Source organism: Monodelphis domestica, chromosome 2 (assembly GCF_027887165.1).
Source record: "Monodelphis domestica isolate mMonDom1 chromosome 2, mMonDom1.pri, whole genome shotgun sequence".
Lineage (NCBI taxonomy): Eukaryota > Metazoa > Chordata > Mammalia > Didelphimorphia > Didelphidae > Monodelphis > Monodelphis domestica.
In genome coordinates, this window is record NC_077228.1 from 434,893,569 (window position 1) to 434,917,836 (window position 24,268).

At 35.7% G+C, this 24,268-nt stretch overlaps 1 protein-coding gene across 7 annotated transcripts in view; it reads right to left on the reverse strand.

The window, feature by feature from the left end:
* Window positions 1-24,268, reverse strand: part of IPCEF1 (interaction protein for cytohesin exchange factors 1) — a 268,654-nt gene that overhangs the window by 13,093 nt on the left and 231,293 nt on the right. For all 7 annotated transcript variants that reach the window (XM_056818971.1, XM_056818970.1, XM_016428978.2 and 4 more), the window contains 2 exons: window positions 20,325-20,691; window positions 3,172-3,365 (listed from right to left, as the gene is read on the reverse strand). In XM_056818971.1, the coding sequence (XP_056674949.1) occupies window positions 3,172-3,365; window positions 20,325-20,691 (561 nt within the window). The remainder of the gene's footprint in view (window positions 1-3,171; window positions 3,366-20,324; window positions 20,692-24,268) is intronic.

Below are 24,268 nucleotides of genomic sequence, written 5' to 3' on the forward strand. Positions count from 1 at the left end.
GTCAAGAAGAATTGGAAGTTACTGAACAAAAAAAAAAACTTACTATGACAAGTGAATGTGATCGACTAATGACAAAGATTAGGATTTTTCTATCAAAGTGACTATTATAAAGCAAGGACGATTGAAGAGGGAATATTGTTTCTACCTACAATATAAATATATGTAACATATATAATTTATGCACATATAATTTTATGTATAACTTATACACACATATTTTATATAGCATTCATATGCCTTTCATGTTTACAAATATATTTTACATGTGATCTTTTACATGTGGCCTTTTAAACAACTTTTTTTGTTTGTTTGTTTTTTAATTAATTTATTTAGTAAATTTAGAACATTATTCCTTGGTTACTAGAATCATATTATTTCCCTCCCTCCCTTCTCCCCAACCTTCCCATAGCCAAAACCCAATTTCATTGGGTATTATTACATGTGTCCTTGATCAGAACCTATTTCCATGATGTTGGTGTTTGCATTAGGATGTTCATTAGAGTTTACATCCCCATCCATATCCCCTCGACCCTGTTTCTTCTGTTTCTACTTCCCACAGTTTTTCCTCTGAATGTAGATTGTGTTTTGTTCTCATAGATCCCTCCAAGTTGTTCAGGATCATTGCACTGCCACTAATGGAGAAGTCCATGACATTTAATTGTACCACAATGTATCAGTCTCTGTGTATAATGTTCTCCTGGTCCTGCTCCTTTCACTCGACTTCAATTCCTGGAAATCATTCCAGTTCCCATTGGGATTCCTCCACTTTATTATTCTTTTGCACACAATAGTATTCCATCACCACAATTTGTTCAGCCATTCCCCAATTAAAGGCATCCCCCCCTCATTTTCCAATTTTTTGCCACCACAAAGAGCGCAGCTATGAATATTTTTGTACAGGTCTTTTTCCTTATTATCTCTTTGAGGGTATAAACCCAGCAGTGCTATGGCTGGATTAAAGGACAGACAGACTTTTAGTACCCTTTGGGCATAGTTCCAAATTGTCCTCCAGAATGGTTAGATTAATTCACAACTCCACCAGCAATACATTAATGTCCTGACTTTGCTACATCCCCTCCAGCATTCATTACTTTCCATTGCTGTCATGTTAGCCAATCTGCAAGGTCTGAGGTGATACCTCAGAGTTGTTTTAATTTGCATCTCTCTGAATATAAGAGATTTAGAACACTTTTTCATGTGCTTATTAATAGTTTTGATTTCTTTAACTGAATATTGCCTATTCATGTCCCTTGCACATCTATCATTTGGAGAATGGCTTGATTTTTTTTTTGTACAATTGGTTTAGCTCTTTATAAATTTGAGTAATTAGACCTTTGTCAGAGGTTTTTGTTATGAAGGTTCTTTCCCAATTTGTTGTTTCCCTTCTAATTTTGGTTGCATTGGTTTTATTTGTACAAAACCTTTTTAATTTGATGTAATCAAAATTATTTATTTTATATTTTGTGATTTTTTTCTAGCTCTTGCTTGGTTTTGAAGTCTTTCCTTTCCCAAAGATCTGATATGTATATTATTTTGTGTTCACCTAATTTGCTTATAGTTTCCTTCTTTATATTCAAGTCATTCACCTATTCTGAGTTTAGCTTGGTGTAGGGTGTGAGGTGTTGATCCAAACCTAATCTCTCCCACACTGTCTTCCAATTTTCCCAGCAGTTTCTGTCAAATAGTGGATTTTTGTCCCAAAAGCTGGGGTCTTTAGGTTTGTCATAGACTGTCTTGCTGAGGTCATTTACCCCAAGTACATTCCACTGATCCTCCTTTGTGTCTCTTAGCCAGTACCAAATTGTTTTGATGACCACTGCTTTATAGTATAGTTTCAGATCTGGAACTGCAAGGCCTCCTTCCTTTACATTTTTTTTTCATGATTTCCCTGGATATCCTTGATCTTTTGTTCTTCCAAATGAACTTTGTTATGATTTTTTCTAATTAAGTAAAAAAGTGTTTTGGTAGTTCAATGGGCATGGCACTAAATAAGTAAATTAATTTGGGTAGGATTGTCATTTTTATTATGCTAACTCATCTTACCCATGAGCAGTCAATATTTTTCCAATTGTTTAGATCTAGTTTTAATTGTGTGGAGTGTTTTGTAGTTGTGTTCATATAGTCCCTGTGTTTGTCTCAGCAAATAGATTCCTAAGTATTTTATATTGTCTAGGGTGATTTTAAATGGAATTTCTCTTTCTAATTCTTGCTGCTGAAATGTGTTGGAGATATATAGAAATGCTAGTGACTTATGTAGGTTTATTTCGTATCCTGCAACTTGGCTAAAATTGTTGATTATTTCAAGTAGCTTTTTGGTTGATTCTCTAGGATTCTTTAAGTAGACCATCATATCATCTGCAAAGAGTGATAGCTTGGTCTATCACCAAAAAGCTTGGTCTAAAATAGGTCATTGCCTATTTTGATACCTTCAATTTCTTTTTCTTCTCTAATTGCTACTACTAGTGTTTCTAGTACAATGTTAAATGATAGAGGTGATAATGGGCATCCTTGTTTCACTCCTGATCTTATTGGGAAGGCTTCTAGTTTATCCCCATTGCAGATGATGTTTGCTGATAGTTTTAGATATATACTGTTTGTTATTTTTAGGAAAGGCTCTTCTATTCCTATGCTTTCTAGTGTTTTCAATAGGAATAAGTATTGTATTTTGTCAAAGACTTTTTCTACATCTATTGAGATAATCATGTGATTTTTGTTGGTTTGCTTGTTAATATGGTCAATTATGTGGATGGTTTTCCTAATATTGAACCATCTTTGCATTCCTGGTATAAATCCTACCTGGTCATAGTGAATAACCCTTGTGATCGCTTGCTGGAGTCTTTTTGCTAGTATCCTCTTTTAAACAACTCTGTGGGTGCTATTATTTTCGTCCCCATTTTATAGATACGAAAATTGAGGTTGAAAGAGTTAAATATATTTCTCAGAATCACAGAGATAGTAAGTATCTGAGGCTGGACTCAAACTCTGGTCTTTCTGATTCCAGACCCATTCTCTATCCACTGCATCAATTAACTATATACAAGATCTCACAAAATACTCAGGATTGGATGAGTATATGAGGACTTAAATTTCAACTTCCCATACCATTAGAAGGACTTCCTTCCCCATGAAGCTTACCACCCTGTCAGCTCATCTTAATGCCAGGAAATTTACCTTTAATGTGCTATTCAGTGTCCGGATTTTGTGAAGTTTCTCATTGATGGACGGATTTTTGCTCCGCTTAACAAAAGACTTCCTCAACTCCTTTTTGGTTGAAGGTCGCCGATCCCCAATAGGAGATAAACTAGCTTGTTCTAGAGATTTGTAAAGCTTTTCCATTTCATCATCTTCAAGACCTTTTGTCTGTTCTATAAAGAAAAATAATAATCACACAATATCACTCATTTGGAGAGTGGGAAGAGACATGTCAGAGATCATATCATTCTACCCATATAGCATATCACTACTATAACAAACCCAAAAGGTGCTTGTCTAGTCTCTCCTTAAGGACTTCCAAGGTGGAAGAACCAATCACCTCGAGAGCCCATTTCACCTGAAAGTTGTTAAGAAGTTGTTGTTTTTTTCCTTGATGTCAAACCTAAATTGGACTCTGCAACTTTCACCCCTTTCCCTTGGTTCTATCCTCTAAGGCTGCACATGGGGGAAAATGATCAATCCTTCCTCATCTTGACAGCCCTTTGAAAACTTGAAGATAGCTATCATATCCCTCCTAAGTCTTCTCTTCTCCTAGCTAAACACCAATTCCTTCAATGAATTACCATAAAAAGGGAAAGTAGGAGAGATAATGATTTATGAAGTATCTTCAACATGCCAGGCACTTTGCTGGGTTCTTTAAAAATGTTGTCTCATTTCATCCTCACCTTCAAGGTAGGTGCTGTTATTATCCTCATTTTATAACTGAGAAAAATGAGACAAACAGGTTAATTGATTGCCTAGAGTCACACACAGATATTAAATATCTAAAGCCAGATTTGAACTCAGTTCTTCCTGACTGCCTACCCAACACTCTATCCAATTATATCTACCTAGATGTCTAGGATTAATCAGTCAATCACACTGTTGAAATAGCAAGTCTTTTGAAGTATTGAAAAAAAGAATAAACAAAATTGCTGAGCACTAAAATCTCTTCAAAATAGAGGTTGTACAACAACTTTCTCTATGGGGCTCATAAAAATAGGGAAAAGTGCTGGGTACACAGTAGGCATAACATATATTTTCTGACTGATTCTCATCATCTTGGGATGAGTGTTTTCTGAGGCTAGAGAAGAGAGATTCAATAAATGATCTTGTAAGGTCCCTTCTGATAGAAGCTAGCCTCACAAATCATGAAGCCACAAAATATGTTAAGATTTTCAGAGCTATCCTCAAAATATGTGTCTTACATTTCACCACATAGCTTCCTTTAATTTATGGTACTAATTGCTAGTAAATGCAAATATTTGTGAAAAGTGTTACCTCTGTATAAATAAGTTTCATATTCTTTTATAAAAGCAGGTTTTCAGAGTGGGCAGAGGATGAGGACACTGTGCCCCACAAAGAAATGGGAGAAGGCTTCATCAAAGGGAAGAAAAAAAGAAAACTGAAGACACTAGAAAGAGATGTAATTTTCCTGTTTATAAACTTTGTTAAAGCTAGCTCTTCTTCCAGGCCTTTAATTCTGTGAATTTTTATTCCAGAACAAAAAAAAAAATTCAAGAAAAATGTTTTCCCTAAGAAAATTAATTGCAAGTGTTCTCATAATTTCCTTTTAAAAAGAGAAAATAGATACTTTACAGCATGACAATGTCCCTTAATTTTCTAGATGAGACTTAATTGTTAAGAGCATTGGCTGGCCCTGACATTTTTGTTCTCTTTCTTAACAGTTTTTGAAGAATAATGACAATAAAACTACATTCAAAGCTACATGTGGGCACAATTAGCCTTCCTGGCTCAGCCATGCACATGCAATATGAGGGAACTTTTCTGTGACTGTCATCACAATGGATGAGGTCAGCAAGACAGAAGTAGCAAGTCACGGCAACCACATTGGAGTTAGGCTAAGAATTTAAGAGTCACAGCCTTTCCAAGTTGGAAAGAAAATCAGAAGCTACATGGTCCAATCTGTAGCTAAACAGAAATACTCTCTGCAATTTACATGGCAACTGGTCATCTGGCCTCTGCTTGAGGTCATTCCATTTCATTTTTGGATAGCAGCAAGCCCTGGAGCTCTGGGCCCAGCACTAGGGTTTTCAGATATTCTAGTTGGTAAAGAAACGTATTAGTGGACAAGCATTTACTAAGCATCTGCTATGTGCCAGACACCTTGAGATATGCTTTACAAGTCTAACCTCAGTTGATCCTCACAAAAACCACAAAGAATAGGCAATATTACAGTCCTATTTTACAGTTGAGGAAACTGAGGCAGAATTTAAATGAGCTGTCCAAGATCACACAGATAGTGTCTAAGGTAGAATTTGAACTGAGATTTTTCTAATTCCAGGCTCAGAGTTTTATTCACAATGTTCTATCCACCTAGCTGCTCCTTAAGACACTTATCTTTTGGTAATCTCATCATTTCCCTTTGAGAATCATCACTATTAAATTAATCGTGATGATAATCATCTCAATGTTGTCATCTCTATTTAGATGGTTCTCAGAAACTCTATGTAAATCAAGGTCTACTCTGTCCTGAGCTTCAGTACCATATCACCAATTATTTTTAACTAGATATCCCATAGGCATCTCAAATTCAACAAGTTCAAACAACTCATTATTTTTCCTGCAAAACTCTCCCCTCTTTGCAAACTTTCTTTTGCTATTAAGAGTATCATTATCTGGTAGCCAACCAGACTCAACCTCTTTGTCCATCCATAAATTCTTATTTACATCCATCCCATTTATCAAATTCATTGCCAAATCTTATCATTTCCACAATATCTCTTGTATACATCTCCCTTTGACCAGCAATTGACAATTGACAAGCAATATTCCAGTTCAGGTTGTACTCGCCTCTATTATAATAGACTTATAATTGGTCTCCCTGCCTAAAGTTTCTTCCCACTCCAATCCTTCCTCCACTCAGTTGTCAAGTACAAATCTTTATTCTGGGAAATGTAACTAATAATGAAGTTTAATGTTATATTAGCTTTTGTAATTAACTGAGCATATTTACATTGAGCATGAAGTCATGGACTGCTCACAAGCACATCTTGCCAATCATTTGCAATTGATTCCTTTTACAATCCAAATATATGATCTTTATTCTTATTATATTTCCTCTTAATAGCTTCAGGTATTAAGCTTCTAGCCCACCATCATCTTTGGATCCAAGATCATCACAGCATTAGCTACCTAAGCTGAACATTTAATACATTAGTTATCCCTCATGCTCTCTCTAAACCTACTGAGCATAAATCTATGCCTTTATTCACATCACTGCTAAAGTTACCAATCAGAATGAGATGGAAGCATTCCAACTGTGCCAGTTCTCTTCCCTGGTTTTTCTTATACATTTCTGACATCTCTTTGTTACTGGATCTTTTTCCACATCATACTCACTCAACAATGGATCTGATCTGTGTTACTCTATTTCTGACCACTTTCTTGGTCCTTTAATTGATGCTAGTCCTTGCTATACAGTTTCTATACTCTTCAACAACTTCTATATTCACTGAATTGAATTATCCAATCCACATCTTTCCATCTGTTTCACAAATTCACCCTAGCCAATTTAGTCAAATGTTTTGCTGACCTCACTGCACTCCATTTCTATATATTCTATTAATCTAGAAACCCTATTATCCAGTAAGTCTCTACTACTGACCATAGCAGAAAAAGAAACCATAAGGACAATATAATCGTATCAGAATGTCTGTGTTGAAACACAAGGACCAAACTCTACATTGAATAGTATAAAGAACACTAAACACAGCCAAAGATGATGTGGGTTCATGTCATTGCCTTGCCACCTATTAACAATGGGATCTTGGGCAAGAAATTTCTACCCTGGAAGTCTCCTTTTTTTTTTCATCTGATAGATGAAGGTTTTATTAGTGACACTCATTACCACACAGTATTAATGTGAGAAGGTAGGGGTGGTTAGGAGGAGGGAGTTGACATCTGTGAATTCACTGATACTAGGAATTGTGATGAGAAATTTCCCTCCATCAATCCAGATCTGCTAGTTGGCAGGGGCACTAAAAGAATTAATTACTGAAGTGGGATAACACAGACAATATAAAACAGAGGCAAAACTCAAGCTCAGGTCTTGACCCAGCAGTCAGACCTCTCTCTTTATTCCATATTGTCTCTCTCCCAATATCCTAAGAGCTTTCTTCTATATCTATTGACAGTGTGTGTGCACCACTGGAACTCATCAGTCTGTAGATTACCCTCCCTCTAGCTACCTATCCAGATCATCTTCTTTCTCAGTCACATATTTCTCTAAGAATAAAATGGGAAAGTACATCTGAATATCTTGGTAAACCTTAATGTGCTATGTGGCTGTCTAAAATTAAAAAAAAACAACTTCAGGCTTTTTATATCGTGGTGTCAAAGATGTACTATAAACACAGGTCACATACCAGTGTTATAACTAAAGGCAGAGTCAGCCTCTTACTATGTGCTAGCTACTGTGGTTTACTATAACATTTTATATTTTGAATTTTAATTTTATGTATATATAGATATAGATATATATATACATAGTTTTTACTTTTATACAGAATATTTCCAACGGCAGATGTTTAGGTCTCCACCAGCCAGGAAGTTAAGAGTATCATAATAAAGAAAGCAGGTAACATATTATAATATGGGACATGAAAGTCCACAGTACAAATATATAGACACACACTGCACCAAAGGACTTTCCTTCTAGTCAACAAGCATTTATTAAGCACCTGTTTTATGTCAGCCATTGTACTAAGCATAGGGGATACATAGAAAGTTTGGTTTTTTTTTAATCTCCTCTTCTAAAGGAAGAGACACAATGCAAGTAACTATGTATAAACAAGACACGTTCAGGGTAAATTGAAGGCAATATCAGAAAGAAGACACTAACATTAAGGAATACCAGGAAAGGTTTCTAGCATGAGGTCCTTTAATGAGATTTGGAGGAAGCCAAAGAAAGCAGGGGATAGAGATGAAGAGGGAGAAAGTTCCAGACCTAGACAACCATCAGTGAAAATGCCCAGAATCAGGACATGGAATGTCATGTGTTAGGAACAAGAGGACAATGTCATGAATGATAGTGGGGAAAGGGTGGAAGGAATAATGAGAATACTAGAAAGGTAGTAATGGGCCAGGTTCATGAGGGGCTTTTTTTTCCATGTGCAAATAAACAAGAGTTTATTATTAGCCTTTTTAGTAAGTGGATATTTCAAGGGAAGTGTTTTCTAGTTGATTGAATGGTCCCAATGCAAAATGCTTAAAAAGATTATTATTACTTAACAAATCTTTTTTGAAAGTTAGTAAGAGGGAAGAATCAATATATCACCCAAATTATATGAGGGGTTTTAAAATTTTTTATTTTGTTTCTTTGCTACATTAAAATTCCAAGGTAGCTCCCTCCCTCTCCTCCTAATTGCTTGTTTCAGTTCTTTCTCTGGAGTACACAAGTCATTCTTCAAACAATATTTCTGTTGCTGTACATAATGTTTTCTTGGTTCTGATCATTTTATTCTTCATAATTTCATGTAGTTCTTTCTGCATTTTTAAACTAACCTGTTCATGATTTCTTATGGCAGAATAGTATTCCATCACAATCACATGCCACAATTTGTTTAACCTTTCCCAATTGATAGGCATCCCCTCAGTTTCTAGTGTTTTTGTTTTTTGCTAACACCAAGAGAACTGCTATAAATATTTTAGAACATCTAGGTTCTTTTCCTTTTTCCCTGATCACTTTAGGAAATAAATCTAATATTGGTATTGCTGAGTCAAAAGATATACACATTTTATAAGCCTTTGAGCATAATTCCAGACTGCTCAATGAAGGGTTTTAAAAAGAAAATGACATTTTATAGTTGCCTAGAGGCAACAGGGCTCCACTGGACTTGATGGAATGTAAAATAGAGACAGGGTGGGTGTGGACATGTGGTCCAACTTATACCATAAGAAAATCAGTTTGACATCTGAGTGAAAGATGGAATGGAGTGGGACAAGACTTGAGATAGGAAGATCAAATAGCAGGCCACAAAAATAGACCAGGAATAAGGTGATAAGGGCCTACAACAGGTTGGTGGCAGTGTCAGAGGAATCTCCTAATCCCTAATCCCTAATCAAGGGGCATATAACTAGAGGCAAAGAATTGTAGGTCAGCTATAGGAGGGCAGTCAGGGGAGGGGGGAGGGAAAGAACATGAATTTTGTAACCATAGAAAAATATTCTAAATTAATTAATTAAATAAAATTTTCCAAACCAAAAAATAAAAATTAAATTAAATACATAAAACTGAAAAAAAAACTAAAAAAAAATAAATCATGGGATCAGAGTCTTAAATCTGGAAAGAGCCTTAGATACTATTTAGTCGCAAATTCTATTTTTATTGATTGAAGAATTGAGGCCTAGAAAGATTTGATGACGTGTCCAAGATCATATTGATAGTCATAACAGAGCTAGGTTTTTTACCTAGATCCCAGACTCTAAATTCAGTATTCTTTCCACTTCTGCACCAGGAACCCACCATTTTCCCTGAATCATTTCAGAGTTTTCACTTTACTTTATGTTACTTTTTTCCATTTCATAAAATTAGGAACAAATATCTCATTGTGACCCATCATCTTAAAATGACCAAGAAAACAAAACTGGCAGGGAAATCACTTCCTCTCTCTCATTTGAAATAGAAGCCATGTTAATTATTTCCACCACTCTTTGCTTTCTCAAGGCAGATAAATGGATTTTGTCTAAAATCCAAGTGTTTTAATTGCAATTGCTACCCTTCCTCATCAAGCCCATATTCTTGTTCTTTGACATGACAATAATACTGCTTTGATTTCCATGGACATAGAAAACACTTATAGTCAAATTCTCATTCATCTTCATAGGCACTTTGTGAAGCAGGTTAAAGGACTAACATTTTGTAAGTGGAGAAATAAAAGTATGGAAAATGATTATATGAAAGCAAATAAGCAATGGAGAGAAGAAAATCTCAATTGCTTCATCTTCAGAAGTCTTATGTAATAGATCAGAAATTTCAAATACAAAATGCATGTCTGTTTTTAATACAAACCATTCACATATTTGTACTTCTTCCATTATCTCATGAGTGCAGTTACTTTCCCTAGTGATGCTTTCCTCTCCTGAGTAACTAACTCATGACACCATAAGATCATAACTTTAGAGTCCAAACCCTTCAAATTGTCATGTCACTGAGGTTCAAAGAAGTTAAGTGAAGGTTTGGGGGCATGTCCTCCCATAAAATCTCCACTGGCAGTGTCCACAACATGCTGAGGGCATTCTACAAAATATGAAACAAATGGAATACATCTTGCTAACTTCATGTTAGGCACTATCTTGACTGCATAATAAATCTGCTATAGATGTTCAAAAACAAGAAATGATAATATTTGGCAACTGATTAGATATATTGGGTGAATGAGAGTATGGAATTGAGGCAGCACCAGAAGTTTCAAACCTGGCTGCCTGGAAGAATGAAGGTGCCATTGATTGTGATATGGGTTTAGGAGGAAAGATAATGAGTTCTATTTTAGATATGGTGAGTTTCAGATGGCTAGAGGATATCCAGTTTGAGATATCTGATAAACAGAGTTCAAGAGAAAAATTAGAACTGGATATATAGATCGAGGAATCAGCAGCAGAGATTGATCATTGAATCCTAGTGTGCTGATGAGGTCTCCAAAAAAAGAATGTAGGGGAGAGAAAGATTAGGGCTGATGGAAGAGATTTTTCTTTCCCTTTTCACTCTCTTTTATTCTTTTCTCCATGTCGTCTGCTTTTCACCTTCTTTTATTCATTTTCTTTGTACTATGCATCTTTTCACTTGCATATTTACCCCCTTCTTCCTAGGCTACAATCTTAGAGATACTCTCTGATATTGCTTGGTTCTGTTTATGTTCCTCAGGGTCCTCTGCACTAAATACTGAATACCCAGCTTGTGCCCAAGTGTAACAAAAGAAATAGAATCTCTATTGGGGGCATCTCATATTCAGAGGACAGAAAGGGATATGAAAATCTGATCCTAGTCCATTCCCCTAACGTCAAGTAGGACTAGGTTTTAGGTCCACAGAAGGGAAGATTTTAAAATCTTTCTGGTTTCTATTTTTCTTATTTTCCTATTTGGTAAAATGGTGATCAGAATACTTTTGAACTGCCAACTTCTTGTGGATTGTTTTAAGGAACAAATAATTTATGCAATGCACTAACCCTAAAGAACTTTATAAATGTTAACTACTATCCCTTTTAATGGTAATGATAATAATAGGAAATGTCAAGGGTTGAAGGCTAAAATACACTGTTTTTTTAGGGTCTTTGAATGTCATCAGCAATGATGACAAAATAACAATTCTAGCATATAGTTGGCAGTCACCCTTTGCCAAGTTCATGTTAGTTTATCAACTCTTGTGAAGGTGCTGCTCATTCCTCTTCCTCCTACATGCTCCAAGCTATTGTCTTCCTCTGACAAGGCAATGGAATACTAATAGGCCCTGCATTTGGCTGTGGTAAACACTGTACAGAGATGATCTCTAACTCTACCTCCCCCACTATCTTATTTTTGGCTAAGTTTTCCCTTGTGCTCGCTGGAACAGGGATGTTTGTTTTCCATTTTGAATATAAATGTTGCCTTTGGGAGACAGGAAGGGAATTCATCTGCCATTTTTCACTTCACAATTCAAAAGAAGGCCTTTTGAGATTGTAGAAGTTTAATGATGTCCCATAGAAGATAATTATAGCCCCTAAAGAACAAAGGAAACTTGGAAAGAGTTGGTGAGAAAGAGAAAATAAGATTAGTACTTGCTATGCAAAGCTGCAGCCATTGGAAGAAAAGGAAATGAGAGAAGAGGAAGGAAAATATGGCCATGAAAAAGTGTTGGGCTTCTAGTCATTTGTATCTATAAGAATTTAAAAACAAAGATTAGTACAAATGGATTTTATGGACAGAAATCTGTTTACAGCCCTTTTCTAATTAAACCTTTGTTACTTCTAGACAGATGCTGCTTATATGAAAAGAATGCTAAAGTTGGCATCAGGAAAGAACTACATCCATATTCTCGTTCTATCCCTTAATAATATCTGTGTAACCTTGTGCAAGTCACTTGGCTTCTCTGTGCCTCAGCTACCTCATCAATAAAATGGGGCTATCAAAACTACCTCACAGGGTTGTTATAAGAGAAATGTTTTGTATGCCTTAAAGTGCTGTTATTGAGAGGTGTTTGGATACTTTTTAAAATTTTGTTCCTATAATTTCATCAATATGGGAAGCTCCTGGCAATGAGCACTCTCTCCTAATGCAGACTTTCTATTCTACCTTCTCTGCAATTTAGAGTTTTGAAGAGGTTACCATGGTTACAAACAAAGCCATTATGTGCCAGAGATAGAACATGAACTCCTTTGGCCCTTCTAACTCTGACACTAGCTCTACCCATTAGACAACAACGCCTAGCTCAGAAAGGAGAGACTGATCACAGGATTGTAAAAGTTGTTCTTGTTGGGGGGGGTGGGGGGATTGTTGTTGTTTCTTTTGGCCAGGCTTTCATTTCACCTTCAGTGTTTCCTGTGAGGCAGGAACCACTAGAATTTGTTCTCTGTTAGTATCACTACCTGAAATCCAGGGTCCCACACACAGAATAAAGAGGTTCTAGAGGAGGATTTTTGTGGAAGGTGTATTATTATTGACATTATTAAGTAGGTTGCTATTTCCATGAATGGTTAAATCTAAAACTGCAAGGAAAAATGGCGATTTCTGCATTAAACTATTACTTGAAAAAAAAAATTACTTGAAAACTTTTAAATAAGTAACTGTCTCTCATTTGGCTCTGCTACCAACCATAGAAGCATAGTTATTTTTCCTATTGAGTATTCCTGTCTATCTCTTCCAGTCTAGTCCTCAGCTATCAGGTGATATTGTGAACTTATTGATTTACACCTCTATTCAATAAGTTCTTTTGGCCTTCTATTAACCTCCAGAATCAAATATAGAGGATACCTATTAAAAAATAAATCTTAAAGGCCTGAAACATCATGCCTATAACATTTTAGGCCTTAACTTTAGGATTCTACTGTGTATCATTATTATTAGTTTCAACTACCTTTCTAGTCTATAAACACCCTATTTAAAAGAAAAAAAAACATTTTTGTATGTGATACTCCCTTATTCCTTTCTCCCCATCCCCAATTCTTAGAACAGTTCTTAACTCCTAATAGGTACCATAATATATACAGTAGTAGGAATGGATGGATAGAAGGGAAGGAGAGATATTTTTAAAACTGAATGGAAAAACTGGTTTGTGAAAATAATGGAAAATTTTTCTTCCATCGGCAATATTCTATATTACTAATAGTAAGGTCAATTCTTTAGTAAGTAATATTTTCTAGGGAACTTTTTGCTGAGAAGAATTTAACAATCTTTGGTCTAAAGAAACTAATTCAAAACCTAGCATCTTCCCTTCTATACCAAAGGAAAAAAAGAAAAATGCTATAACAAAAACCACACATGCATGAACAAGAATAAAAAATACCAAAAACTTCCTCTATCCAAAACTTCTACCAAACATTCATACAATATATGCTATTGAATCTAAATGCTATTTCCTGTTAGACAAAACTGAGTAATTTATGCAACACTAGACCAAACTATAATAATAGGTTTGAGATAGCAGATGTTTTCCCCTTTTTTAAAGATATATAACAATAAATACTAATTACAAAAAAAAAAAAAGATCTTATCCAGTCCCATCACTTTGCAGATAAACTGAATCACAAAGAGAAACAATGACTTCATAAAGGTCACATAGGTACTAAGGAGAAGAACTTGATCCAAACCAAAGTCTACCCATTCCAAATCTAGTGCTCTTCAGATTACATGTGGTTCCTTTAAATGTGGTGATTTTAGAAACTTGCCTTACCCCTAGGATATTTATTTCTCAACAATAAACTACTCTAATGCATTCAGTTAGTAAAACACTAAGGTGCAGCCATAAGTTAAGACCCGATTGATTTGAATTATAAAAGTTTAATTAAAGCTTCTCATAAAATACACCATCTCTCACACATATGGTGAAAAGTAAAGAATAGTCTAAGACATAATCAGGAACTGACATTTTCCAACAATCTGCCTAGTGGCAACATGAGGCAAGGTGTAAAACAGAGGGGAATGTGTAGATCTATGGTGTCTGCATTAAAATGGAAGATGTTTCATGAAAAGTCCAAGTAGAAAAAGGATTCCAATGTATGGACAGCATCCTGGTGCACTTTATTCAAAGATAACCTTCTTGATCATTTGATCCCCAAAACACAATAAAAATATTTTAATAAACTCAATAATGTTTCAAAAAGGATTGGCCTATCCATCTACATGCAAAAAAAATCATGGATGAAAAATTCCCAAGGTCATTTGACATATGACATATAACAGTCAGTTGGCATGAACAAGTCATTGAGTTAGTCCATAGGTGTTATCTATCTTAGATGGGTTCTACAGGTACTATATTCTTGTGAATATGAAATAATGAAAAAGAAACAGGACAAAATGAGCCAATAAAGAGGTTATATGAGATTTAACTGAGCCAGATTTTCAACAGAATCAGAATAAAAGGTATTTGAAAAGAGTAATTGTAAAGAGCAAGATAGATATTAGTAGGGTAGAGCAGCAGTGTCAATTTGAAGAAATAGGGACCCCTAAGCCATACATTAGGATCCCTGTGGGCTCCATGATTTAGAAAACCACATATTAACACTATCTATGTTCTCTTGTATTTTTTGTGAAATATTTCCCAATTACATTTTAATCTGGTTTAGCTTGTGCTAAAAATGTGGCAGACATGTCTGACATCTCTGGGTAAGAGCATTATACCAAAGTGATATGAATATGAGAAATTATATGGGATATTTCACCATAGACATTTGTGTCCCAAAAGAGAAGTAGTTTAGTTCTAAATTCTATGACCCCAACTAATGGCAATAAGAGATTATGAGTGTATATTCTAGAATTGTTACCAAAAAAAAAAACAATTTAAGGATCCAGTGAAAGACTTTTTATCATGTTGGTTAGATTCCTTATGGAAAATGTAGAGAACAACTTTTTTGTTTTACGGTTGTTGTTGTTGTTTGGGGGGGAGGGGCAGTGCGGGGGGATGATCAAAGAAATGATAGAACCACCAGTCAGGATATATAGGATGGCGAGAATAGATGATAGAGATAAGGCAGAATTAGGAAGTTTTGTTGTTTTTATTTTCTCTTCTGAGGAAAATGACCCTTTGATTGGAGTGAACAGAAATTTTAGCCTAAATGGAAATTGATACAAAGATAAATAGGTAGGTAATATGAGTTGTGATTAGCTCAAGTTCAAGTCCAAGTTAAATTATAGCACAAAGAAGATGAAAGAATTGCTAGATGTGATATCTGGAATGCCCTCCCTTCCAGCTTCTGTTTTGGGGGATTTAGACTGAAAATTTTATATACAATTAAATAATTTGATAGGGTAGCCAAAAAAGCTGATGTTAACAAGCTAGAGATAAAACAGGATAAGCTGTATACCTGAAGGCTTTGAAATCATGGCACCTTGGTATCAGTTGCAAAAATTGAGTATGTTTAGTATGTTATTGTTAGGGTGCTTTTCAGTTGTATCCAACTTCATGATCTCATTTGGTGTTTTTATTATTAATGGCATTGAAATGATTTGAAATTTCCTTCTCCAACTCATTTTTCAGATGAGAAAAGTGAGGCAAATAGGGTTAAGTGACTTGCGCAGACTGGCAAGCTAGGAGCATCTGCTTTCAGACTTGAACTCAGGAAGATGAGTTTCCTGAGTGCAAGTCTAGCATTCTATCCACTGGGTCACCCTACCTATCCTGCTCAATATAGAGAAGAGAAAATTTAGAGCTCAGCTAAGATTATACTTAATGAAGTCTCTGAAGGCTTGTAAGGTAAAAGATGAACTAGACTTGATCCACTTGACTCCAAGAGAAAAACTATAAGCAATGATGGAATTGCTGATTCACACTCCCATTTAATAAAAGGAAAAATCTTTAAAATGTTATCTCAAATTAGAACAGAATACCTTGGGATTCATTCTCAAAAGGGACCAAAAGTAGCCTGAGTGACCACTTTCATTCATTCATTCAATAAACATTCATAAAATGTCCACTTTGTGCCAGGCATTGTGCTAAGCACTGGGAATACAAAAAGAGTCAAAAGATAGTTTCTGCCCTCAAGAAATTTACAACCTGATTGGGGAGACCTGCAAATAAATTTATATAAAGTATGGCTTATACAGGATAAGAAATAATAAACAGAGGAAATGCACTGGAATTAAGAGGGGTTAGAGAAGGCTTCCTATAGGAGATGAGATTTTAGTTGGGACCTAAAATGAAACCAGGGAAAGGTCAGTAGTCAGAGTAGAAAAGGGAGGGCATTCCAGACATGGTAGATAGCCAAAGAGAAAACCTGAAGCCAAGAGATGAAGTGTCTTAGTCATGAATTGGGCTGCTAGGTGGCCCAGTAGATAGAGTGCTAGGCCTGGAATCAGAAGGCTCATTTTCTTGAGTTCTGTAATAGATAGATATTTCAAATCCAGCCTCAGAGACTTACACGCTATGAAGCCCTAGGCAAGTTGTTTAATCCTGTTTGCCTCCATTTCCTTATCTATAAAATGAGCTAGAGAAGGAAATAGTAAACCACTCCTGTATCTTTGCCAAAAAAACTCCAAATGGTTTCACAAGAAGTTTTCCTCCCTTAATATTCTCTAAACCAGTGAAATCACATATCTGGACTCTCTGAAAATATAACATTTTGTTATGCTTTATGTTAATTTCCACTTTTAAAGTTCTAAATTCATTTATGTACATATATATTTGCTTCCCAATTGCTGATTTTTTCCTTCCTTTTATTTTTTATTCTTAGATACAAGGGATGGTAAAGGAGAAATGTACTTGAAAATAAAGATGATGTAAAAATGAAAGCAATCAAAAAATTTTCTTTCAAAAAAAAAGGGGAATCTACTGACTGGTACTTTGTAAAGTCATCTGTACAGTAGAATAAGAGAAATTTTGGGAAATTTTGTTATTTTGTTCATGTCTATCCTTGGCTAAATATGTCCTTCTCTGACCAAACTTAAAAGAGAAAGTTAACAGTATTGAGCACGGGACATCAGTCTGTTGGTTCCACCATCTGGAACCAAGGTTCTGACAAGGAACACATGGGTGTCTCAGTAATTAATTGTCCTGAAGACCAAACATGAAATTTCTTAGACATTACTGAACTCTTCTGCATGGCAGTACGATAACAAGGTTCCCCAAAATGATAGAAATGAAATGTTTCCCTCTGGTCTGACCTACCCTTTTCCCCCTTCCAGGAGAAAGAGAAATGCAGACATAACTCTAAACAGGCTGGGAGTCACAAAGATGTAATTTGATTCCTCAATAGTAAGTGAACATGACCAAATGATTGGGTTACAGTTTCCATAGTGACTACTTCACTTGGTTTAGCTATTTTGAGATTTCAACAAAAACCCATAGACAGCAGGGAATCATCAGGGGGAAAAAAGAAAGGAAAAGAAAAAAAAGAAAGAAAAAGAAAAATCCACTACATATGGTAATTGTGGCAACACAATGAGGGAAGAAATACTTTTGTTTTCTCTCTTATTTTTCTCCACAGGAATGCTTTTCTCCAAGCAGTTTAAACAAGTGCATGGAGATTACAGACAACACTGTTCTTCAAAGCCACCCCCCCCCATATTCCAGGATTTCCTTTTCCTCCTTTCATTAAAATATCTTGATGAAAAAGACTCCTTTGTCCTGTGAACCCTACTGAAGTGATCTGGATGTAAGAACAGCAGGAGCCTTCCCATGACCTTTCTGTTGAGCAGCACTTGAGAGCAGCTGTCCCCAAAAGCCCTTCCTAGGGTCACAAGGGGCTATCTTATGAAAAACAATGCAAAGATAGGTTTATGTCTTTATCACATTTCTTTTCAGTAAAGGACTGTGACCTTGTGGATTGTTTGGAACTTTTGAAAGCCAGTGTTATTTCTCCAAGGGTGGGGAAATGATTGATTTTTCTTTTCCAGAAAGTAAGGCATTTATTGTGAAACTTTGTTATTGTTTTACAGTGGTGTCTTGCTCTTCATGACCCCATCTGAGGCTTTCTTGGCCAAAGATACTGAAGTAGTCTGCCTTTTTATTAATCCAGCTCACTTTACAGATGAGGAACTGAAGCAAACAGGGTTAAATGACTTGCCCAGGGTCACACAACTAGGAAATGTCTGAGTCCTCATTTGAACACAGGAAGACAAGTTTTCCAGACTTCATGCCCTTCACTCTTTCCACTGCACCACCAAGCTGGAAGTGGGCCTTTATTAAATACTATTTGGTTGCACTATGAGATACTTAAAGGTTTTCTTGGCAGAATACTCCACAGCCTAGCTGCTCTACCAGATAAACTATCAAACTTATTGACACATCACAATTTCATAATTTTGTAACCATTAATGACTATGGGAAATACTTTGTTCTAACATTCTTTATCATCATATAATTATTCAAAAAAAGTTTATCTGTGAAAAAGATCCTGAGGCTAACTATTCAATTAAGTATTTGATTCAAATCCTAATTGCCACTTGTGTGACAATTCCTTATCACCTTTTCTATTTGTTTTTCAGTTTATTATTATTAATATATGTTTATATATTATTATTTTATTATCTGTAAATTGAGAGACTTAAGACTAAATAACCTCTAAAATTCCTTTGCACTCTAGATTAATGACTCTGTGATCTATGATCTTTCCTTTTGCTAGAGAACACCATCCTTTAGGCTAAGAGACAATTAGACATTTTCTCATCTCCTCAATTTCTCAGTTTGGAGAAAGGGATGAATAGAAACTGGAAGCTCTGGGTAGCACTTTTACATTACAGTAATTTGGACAGTGCCTTTTAATTCAAAGGAGCCCTATCTAAGGTCATACCATAGATATTCAAATTCAAGGTATCAGAATCTTACATCATTGGGATTTGATTTTTGGCACCAAACACAGATAAAACAGAAATGTCAGCCATATTTAAAATAGAAGTTATTCCTCCTTCAGACATGAAGACATGACTACCTAGAGTAAAAGAGCTAATACCACTAATATACAGAAAACAAACTCATTCACAAAGATATAATAAGTAATAAAAACTTGTCTTTCACATATGAGGATGCATTTACTGATTCATCATTAGCTTAGACCATAATTGCTGCACATGCAACAGTGTCAATGGATTTGGTAGGGAAAAGAAGTGTTTCTTTTTGTCTTTCAGTGCCCACTCCAATACCTACCAGACAACAGGTGCTAAATAAAAGTGTGTTGATTGATTGCATTATAGCTAACAATTATCATTTTCCTGTGTAACAGAATATATTTGTGAAATGACTTTCTAAAACACATACAGTGTGTGTAACCTCAGAACAAAGTGGAACTACATGGCCTATGGGAGACCCAACCTACTTAGTTGATCTTGGACTGACTACTTGTTTTTGGAGCTCAGCTTCCTTTTTTGGTAAAATGAGGCAGTTGGACTAGGTAGTTATATTTTCAGTTCTTTATCTTTTGATTCTAAAGCATCATTAATTATCATGAAGATAAAGAAACAAAGAAAGGAGGAAGGAAAGAAATGAAGAAATATAAAAACCACAGCCACAACTAGCCAGCCACAAATGGCAGAATATGCATAGCATGACAAATCTGCTTACCTGTGTGGCTTGTAGACATCAAAATCATCCTCTTAAATTACAACTCATGTATTTTAAAAGTATTTATCAAATTGAAATAATTCATGAGCATGCCTTATTAATCTAGAATCTTAAAAAATATTCAAAGATTATGAATTATACAAGTCTTAACTTTATCAAGCGTACACTGGATTGAAAAAGTTAACAGGGGCTTGAAGCAACTCAACAAGCTTGTTATTTAGTCATAATAATCATAGTTTAGAAAGTTCTTAATTTGCATTTCTATATCATAATTAAAACTATCAGGTCAACAGGTATGAACTAAGCACTTACCATTGTGACTGGCACTGGGCTATTCTTACACAAAGAAATATTATTTATTGCTTTTTCCTTTTTAAACAGAAAATATGCCTGTACATAAATGAGACAATTTTTCAATTTAATTACCTCTATCTGGTGTCTTAAGTCCTATCGTGTCATCAGGAACAGAGAGATGATCTAAACTGCTGTTGAATGAGCACGTCTCCTCACTAGACAAAGAGTTCAGAAATCCACTGTCGGATTTGACAAGTCCATTTTCTGAGGCCTCTGCTTGGAGGGCAGGTGAATGGATCTGAACCATTATGGACTGTCCCACATCTACAGAAGTAGAGGAATTGTTAACAATGTCGAGCCAAGACTGCCTTTCTGGGTAGCTTGTTTTAGACGTGGAAGAAGAAGAACTGCTGGATGACTTGACTGAACTCTCCAGGGAAGAAAAAGAGCAGGATGGTTCACTCAATACAAGTGAAGATGAAGATGCTTCCTGTGGACCCTGTTATTCAGAAGTTAAAAAAAAAAAATTAGCCCATCAGCTTAAAAAAAAAACTATTCAAACATATGGGTTTTTTAAAAAAAATTTAAACCTCTCTTCCTGATTTAGAATCAATAACTAAATATCAGTTCCAAGGCAGAAAAGTGGTAAGGAGTAGACAACTGGGGTTAAGTAACTTGCCCAGGGTCACACAGCTAGGATATCTTAGGCCATATTTGAACCTAGGTAGGTCCTCCTCTGTCCAGGTCTGGCTTCCTATCTACTAAGCCATCTAGCTCTCCCCTAGATCTCTTTGACCATAATTGTCTATACTCTTAAGTAGAACATTAAGTCTGTTTGTTTGTAAAGTTCTGTTTAAAGGGGAAAATTACCTCTTTTTTAAAAAGCAGAATATTTTTGCTACTTTGGTTAAAATTTATTTTTGCTTGAGTTTTCTTTTAAATATTTACTTTCTGCCTTAGAATCCATAGTAATTATCAGTCCCAAGGCAGAAGAGCAGTAAGGGCTAGGCAATTGTGGTTAACTGACTTGTCCAGGGTGACACAGCTAGGAAGTCACATTTGAACCCAGATCTTCTTGTTTCCAGGCCTGTCTTTTTTTTTCTTTTTTATCTATCTATCCACCTAGCTGCTTCCACAAACTGTGCAAAACTAAAAAGGTTTACTGCTCTTTTTTTATATTACCAAGATTGCCTACTGTCACTGAATCCCATTCTCTTTCAAAATGTTACCCCTTAAAAGAATGACGGGGGAAAAAATACAAAGAAAAAGTCAGTAGAGCTGACCAACAGATCAAAAAAGTCCAGTGACATATTCAGTTTTCCACATAGATGGCCCCCTATCTCTACAAAGAAATGTGTGTTGGAGGGTTCAATACGTCTGCTTTGGTGCCAAGGATGGGCATTATAATTTCACAGCATGCTGTTTAGATTATTTTCCAAAGTAAATTTATAATGGGCATTTCTCCTTGTATTCCAAAAGTCTGCAATAGTTATATAACTCGAATGAATGAGTCACTTAACCTCTGGTCTGCCTCAGTTTCTTTATCTGTATATCTATATCTATATTTAAAATGGAGATAATAGTAGCACCAACCATAATATATTGTTCTAATTATATAATAATATATTCTATTATGTTATAGAATATATAATTTTATAATAGCTAACATTTACATAGCAGCTACAACGGTCAGGTACTATGCTAACAACTTTAGAAATATTATCTTATTTATTCACCCCCAAAACCTCTAAGGTAAAAACTATTATTTTCCCTATTTTTTCAGACAAGTAAACTGAGACAAATAGAAGTTTAAATGATGTGCCCAAGGACACAAGCTAGTAAGTATCTGAGTCTAGATCTGAACTCAGGTCTTCCTGATGACAGACCCAGCAATCTATTCACTATACTATTTAGCTGCCTCCAACTGGAAATCATTTGCATGTGATTGGTTTCTTTTGTAATCCTACACATTTTCTTTTAGACATTTAACAACCTTATTCTTAAGATGGGCTTCTTGGGCTTCATAAGTCTTCCCAAAAAGTCCATGACACAAAAATGGTCATAAAAAACTGATCTAGAACCTTTTTTCAAGGAGTTGAAAAATGACAGATAATGGAAGCATTTGGTTAGGATTCGAAATTGTCTCATCTTCCTCAATAAAAATAAATGTGTGTAGATAAGAAAACTGCCTCCTCTGAGTACCTTATCGAGATAGAGGGGAAGTGTTATCAGTTTGCTTAGAACCCATTAGTAGCACAGATAAGCAATTAATTAAAGGATTCCATAATGCCATGCAAGAGTTAATTCATGCCAAGTGGAATACTCAAATAATACTCCAAGAATAATTTAACCATTGGCAGGATCTAGAAAGATAAATATCAGCAAACATGAAACTAAACTTCATTCTAGCTCAATCCAATGGCATGTTGTCCTGCTGCAAGTTATTTCAGTAGCGTGCTGCGGCTACATGTTCTACTTCCTATTCTAAATAGAGATCAGGAAAAAAGCTTTTCCTGTGGTTCCTGCTGCTACTTTTCTCATGTGGTGAAAGCAAAATTTGCTATCCTTCCAGGTTTACAAGTATTTTCGACAACACTCCTCAAAAGTACATAATAATAGCTAGCTTTTATAGAAAGTCTACAGAGAGCTTTAGAATGGTAATCGCATTTGATTTTCACAGCAACCCTGGGGGATAGGTGCAATTATTATTATCTTCATTTTATAGATGAGGTTGAATGACTAGGCCAGTCAGGGTCACCTCTTCCCTAAGTATCTGAATTCATATTTGAGTTCAAGCCTTCCTGACTCCCACTGCAATGCTCTAACCAAAATTCTACCTGGCTGTCTAGCACAGTCAGAATCAGGAAATCCTGCTTTAAAAAACCAGAGAATTTGGGTTACATGTGTATCATTTCAGTATGCAGTATTTATGAAAGAGTGGTAGAATAGAAAAGAAACTGGATTAGAAAATGGAAGATGTGGGTTCAAATTCTAGCTCTACCCATTTACTACCTGTGTGACCTTGGAAAATTATTTAACTTCTCTTGGGCCTCTACTTCCAAGGGACTGAACTCCATGAACTCCAAGTTTCCTTCTGGCTCAGTATATATTATGCTATAAGTACTTTCCTATTGGTAACATTTTACAGAGGACTTAATCTCTTTGGAAATTATGTTCTTCACCTATAAAATAGAAATAGTATTTGCATTACTTGATTCAAGGACTGCAATAAGGATCAGACTAGATCCTTATAAACTAATTTGCAAACCTCCAGGTATTTACTACTAAGTATAAACTTCTATTATTGATAGCACATGGACATGATATTAAAGGTTAGCATTAAATTTATTTCAAGATTTGTGGGATCATTTGCACATGTTACAAAGGAAGGAAGGAAGGAAGGAAGGAAGGAAGGAAGGAAGGAAGGAAGGAAGGAAGGAAGGAAGGAAGGAAGGAAGGAAGGAAGGAAGGAAGGAAGGAAGGAAGGAAGGAAGGAAGGAAGGAAGGAAGGAAGGAAGGAAGGAAGGAAGGAAGGAAGGAAGGAAGGAAGGAAGGAAGGAAGGAGGGAAGGAAGGAAGGAGGGAGGGAGGGAAAGAAGGAGGGAGGAAAGGGAAGATGGAAGAAAGGAAAGAAAGAGGGAGGGAAAGGAGAAGGAGGAGATAATAAAGTCAGGGAGAAAGAAAGCAAATAGGAAAACAAGAGACCAACTTTGTCTGCCAAGAATAAGTGCCTATTCCATGTAGATCTTTTGAAAGAGCAACGGAAACATTTACAAAATACAAATTAAATTGGGGCTTGAAGCTCTGAAGCTACCAGGTGCCCAGAAAGCTTTTAGCCAAATGCCCTTTCCCTAGCAGGAATTCATTGTGATTTATTCATTCAAAGTATCATAAACACTTCAGTGCAAAATTTATAAGTTACAAGAGAATCTATGACTCAGCAGAGAAGAGACTAGACATCTGGATTCCTTATAAAATACCTTTATCAAGGGTCGATGAGGCACCTTTTGGACACCCACTCATTCACTGAATTATAACCTTCTCCATTGACAGAGACATAGACAAATCAATCCTAGA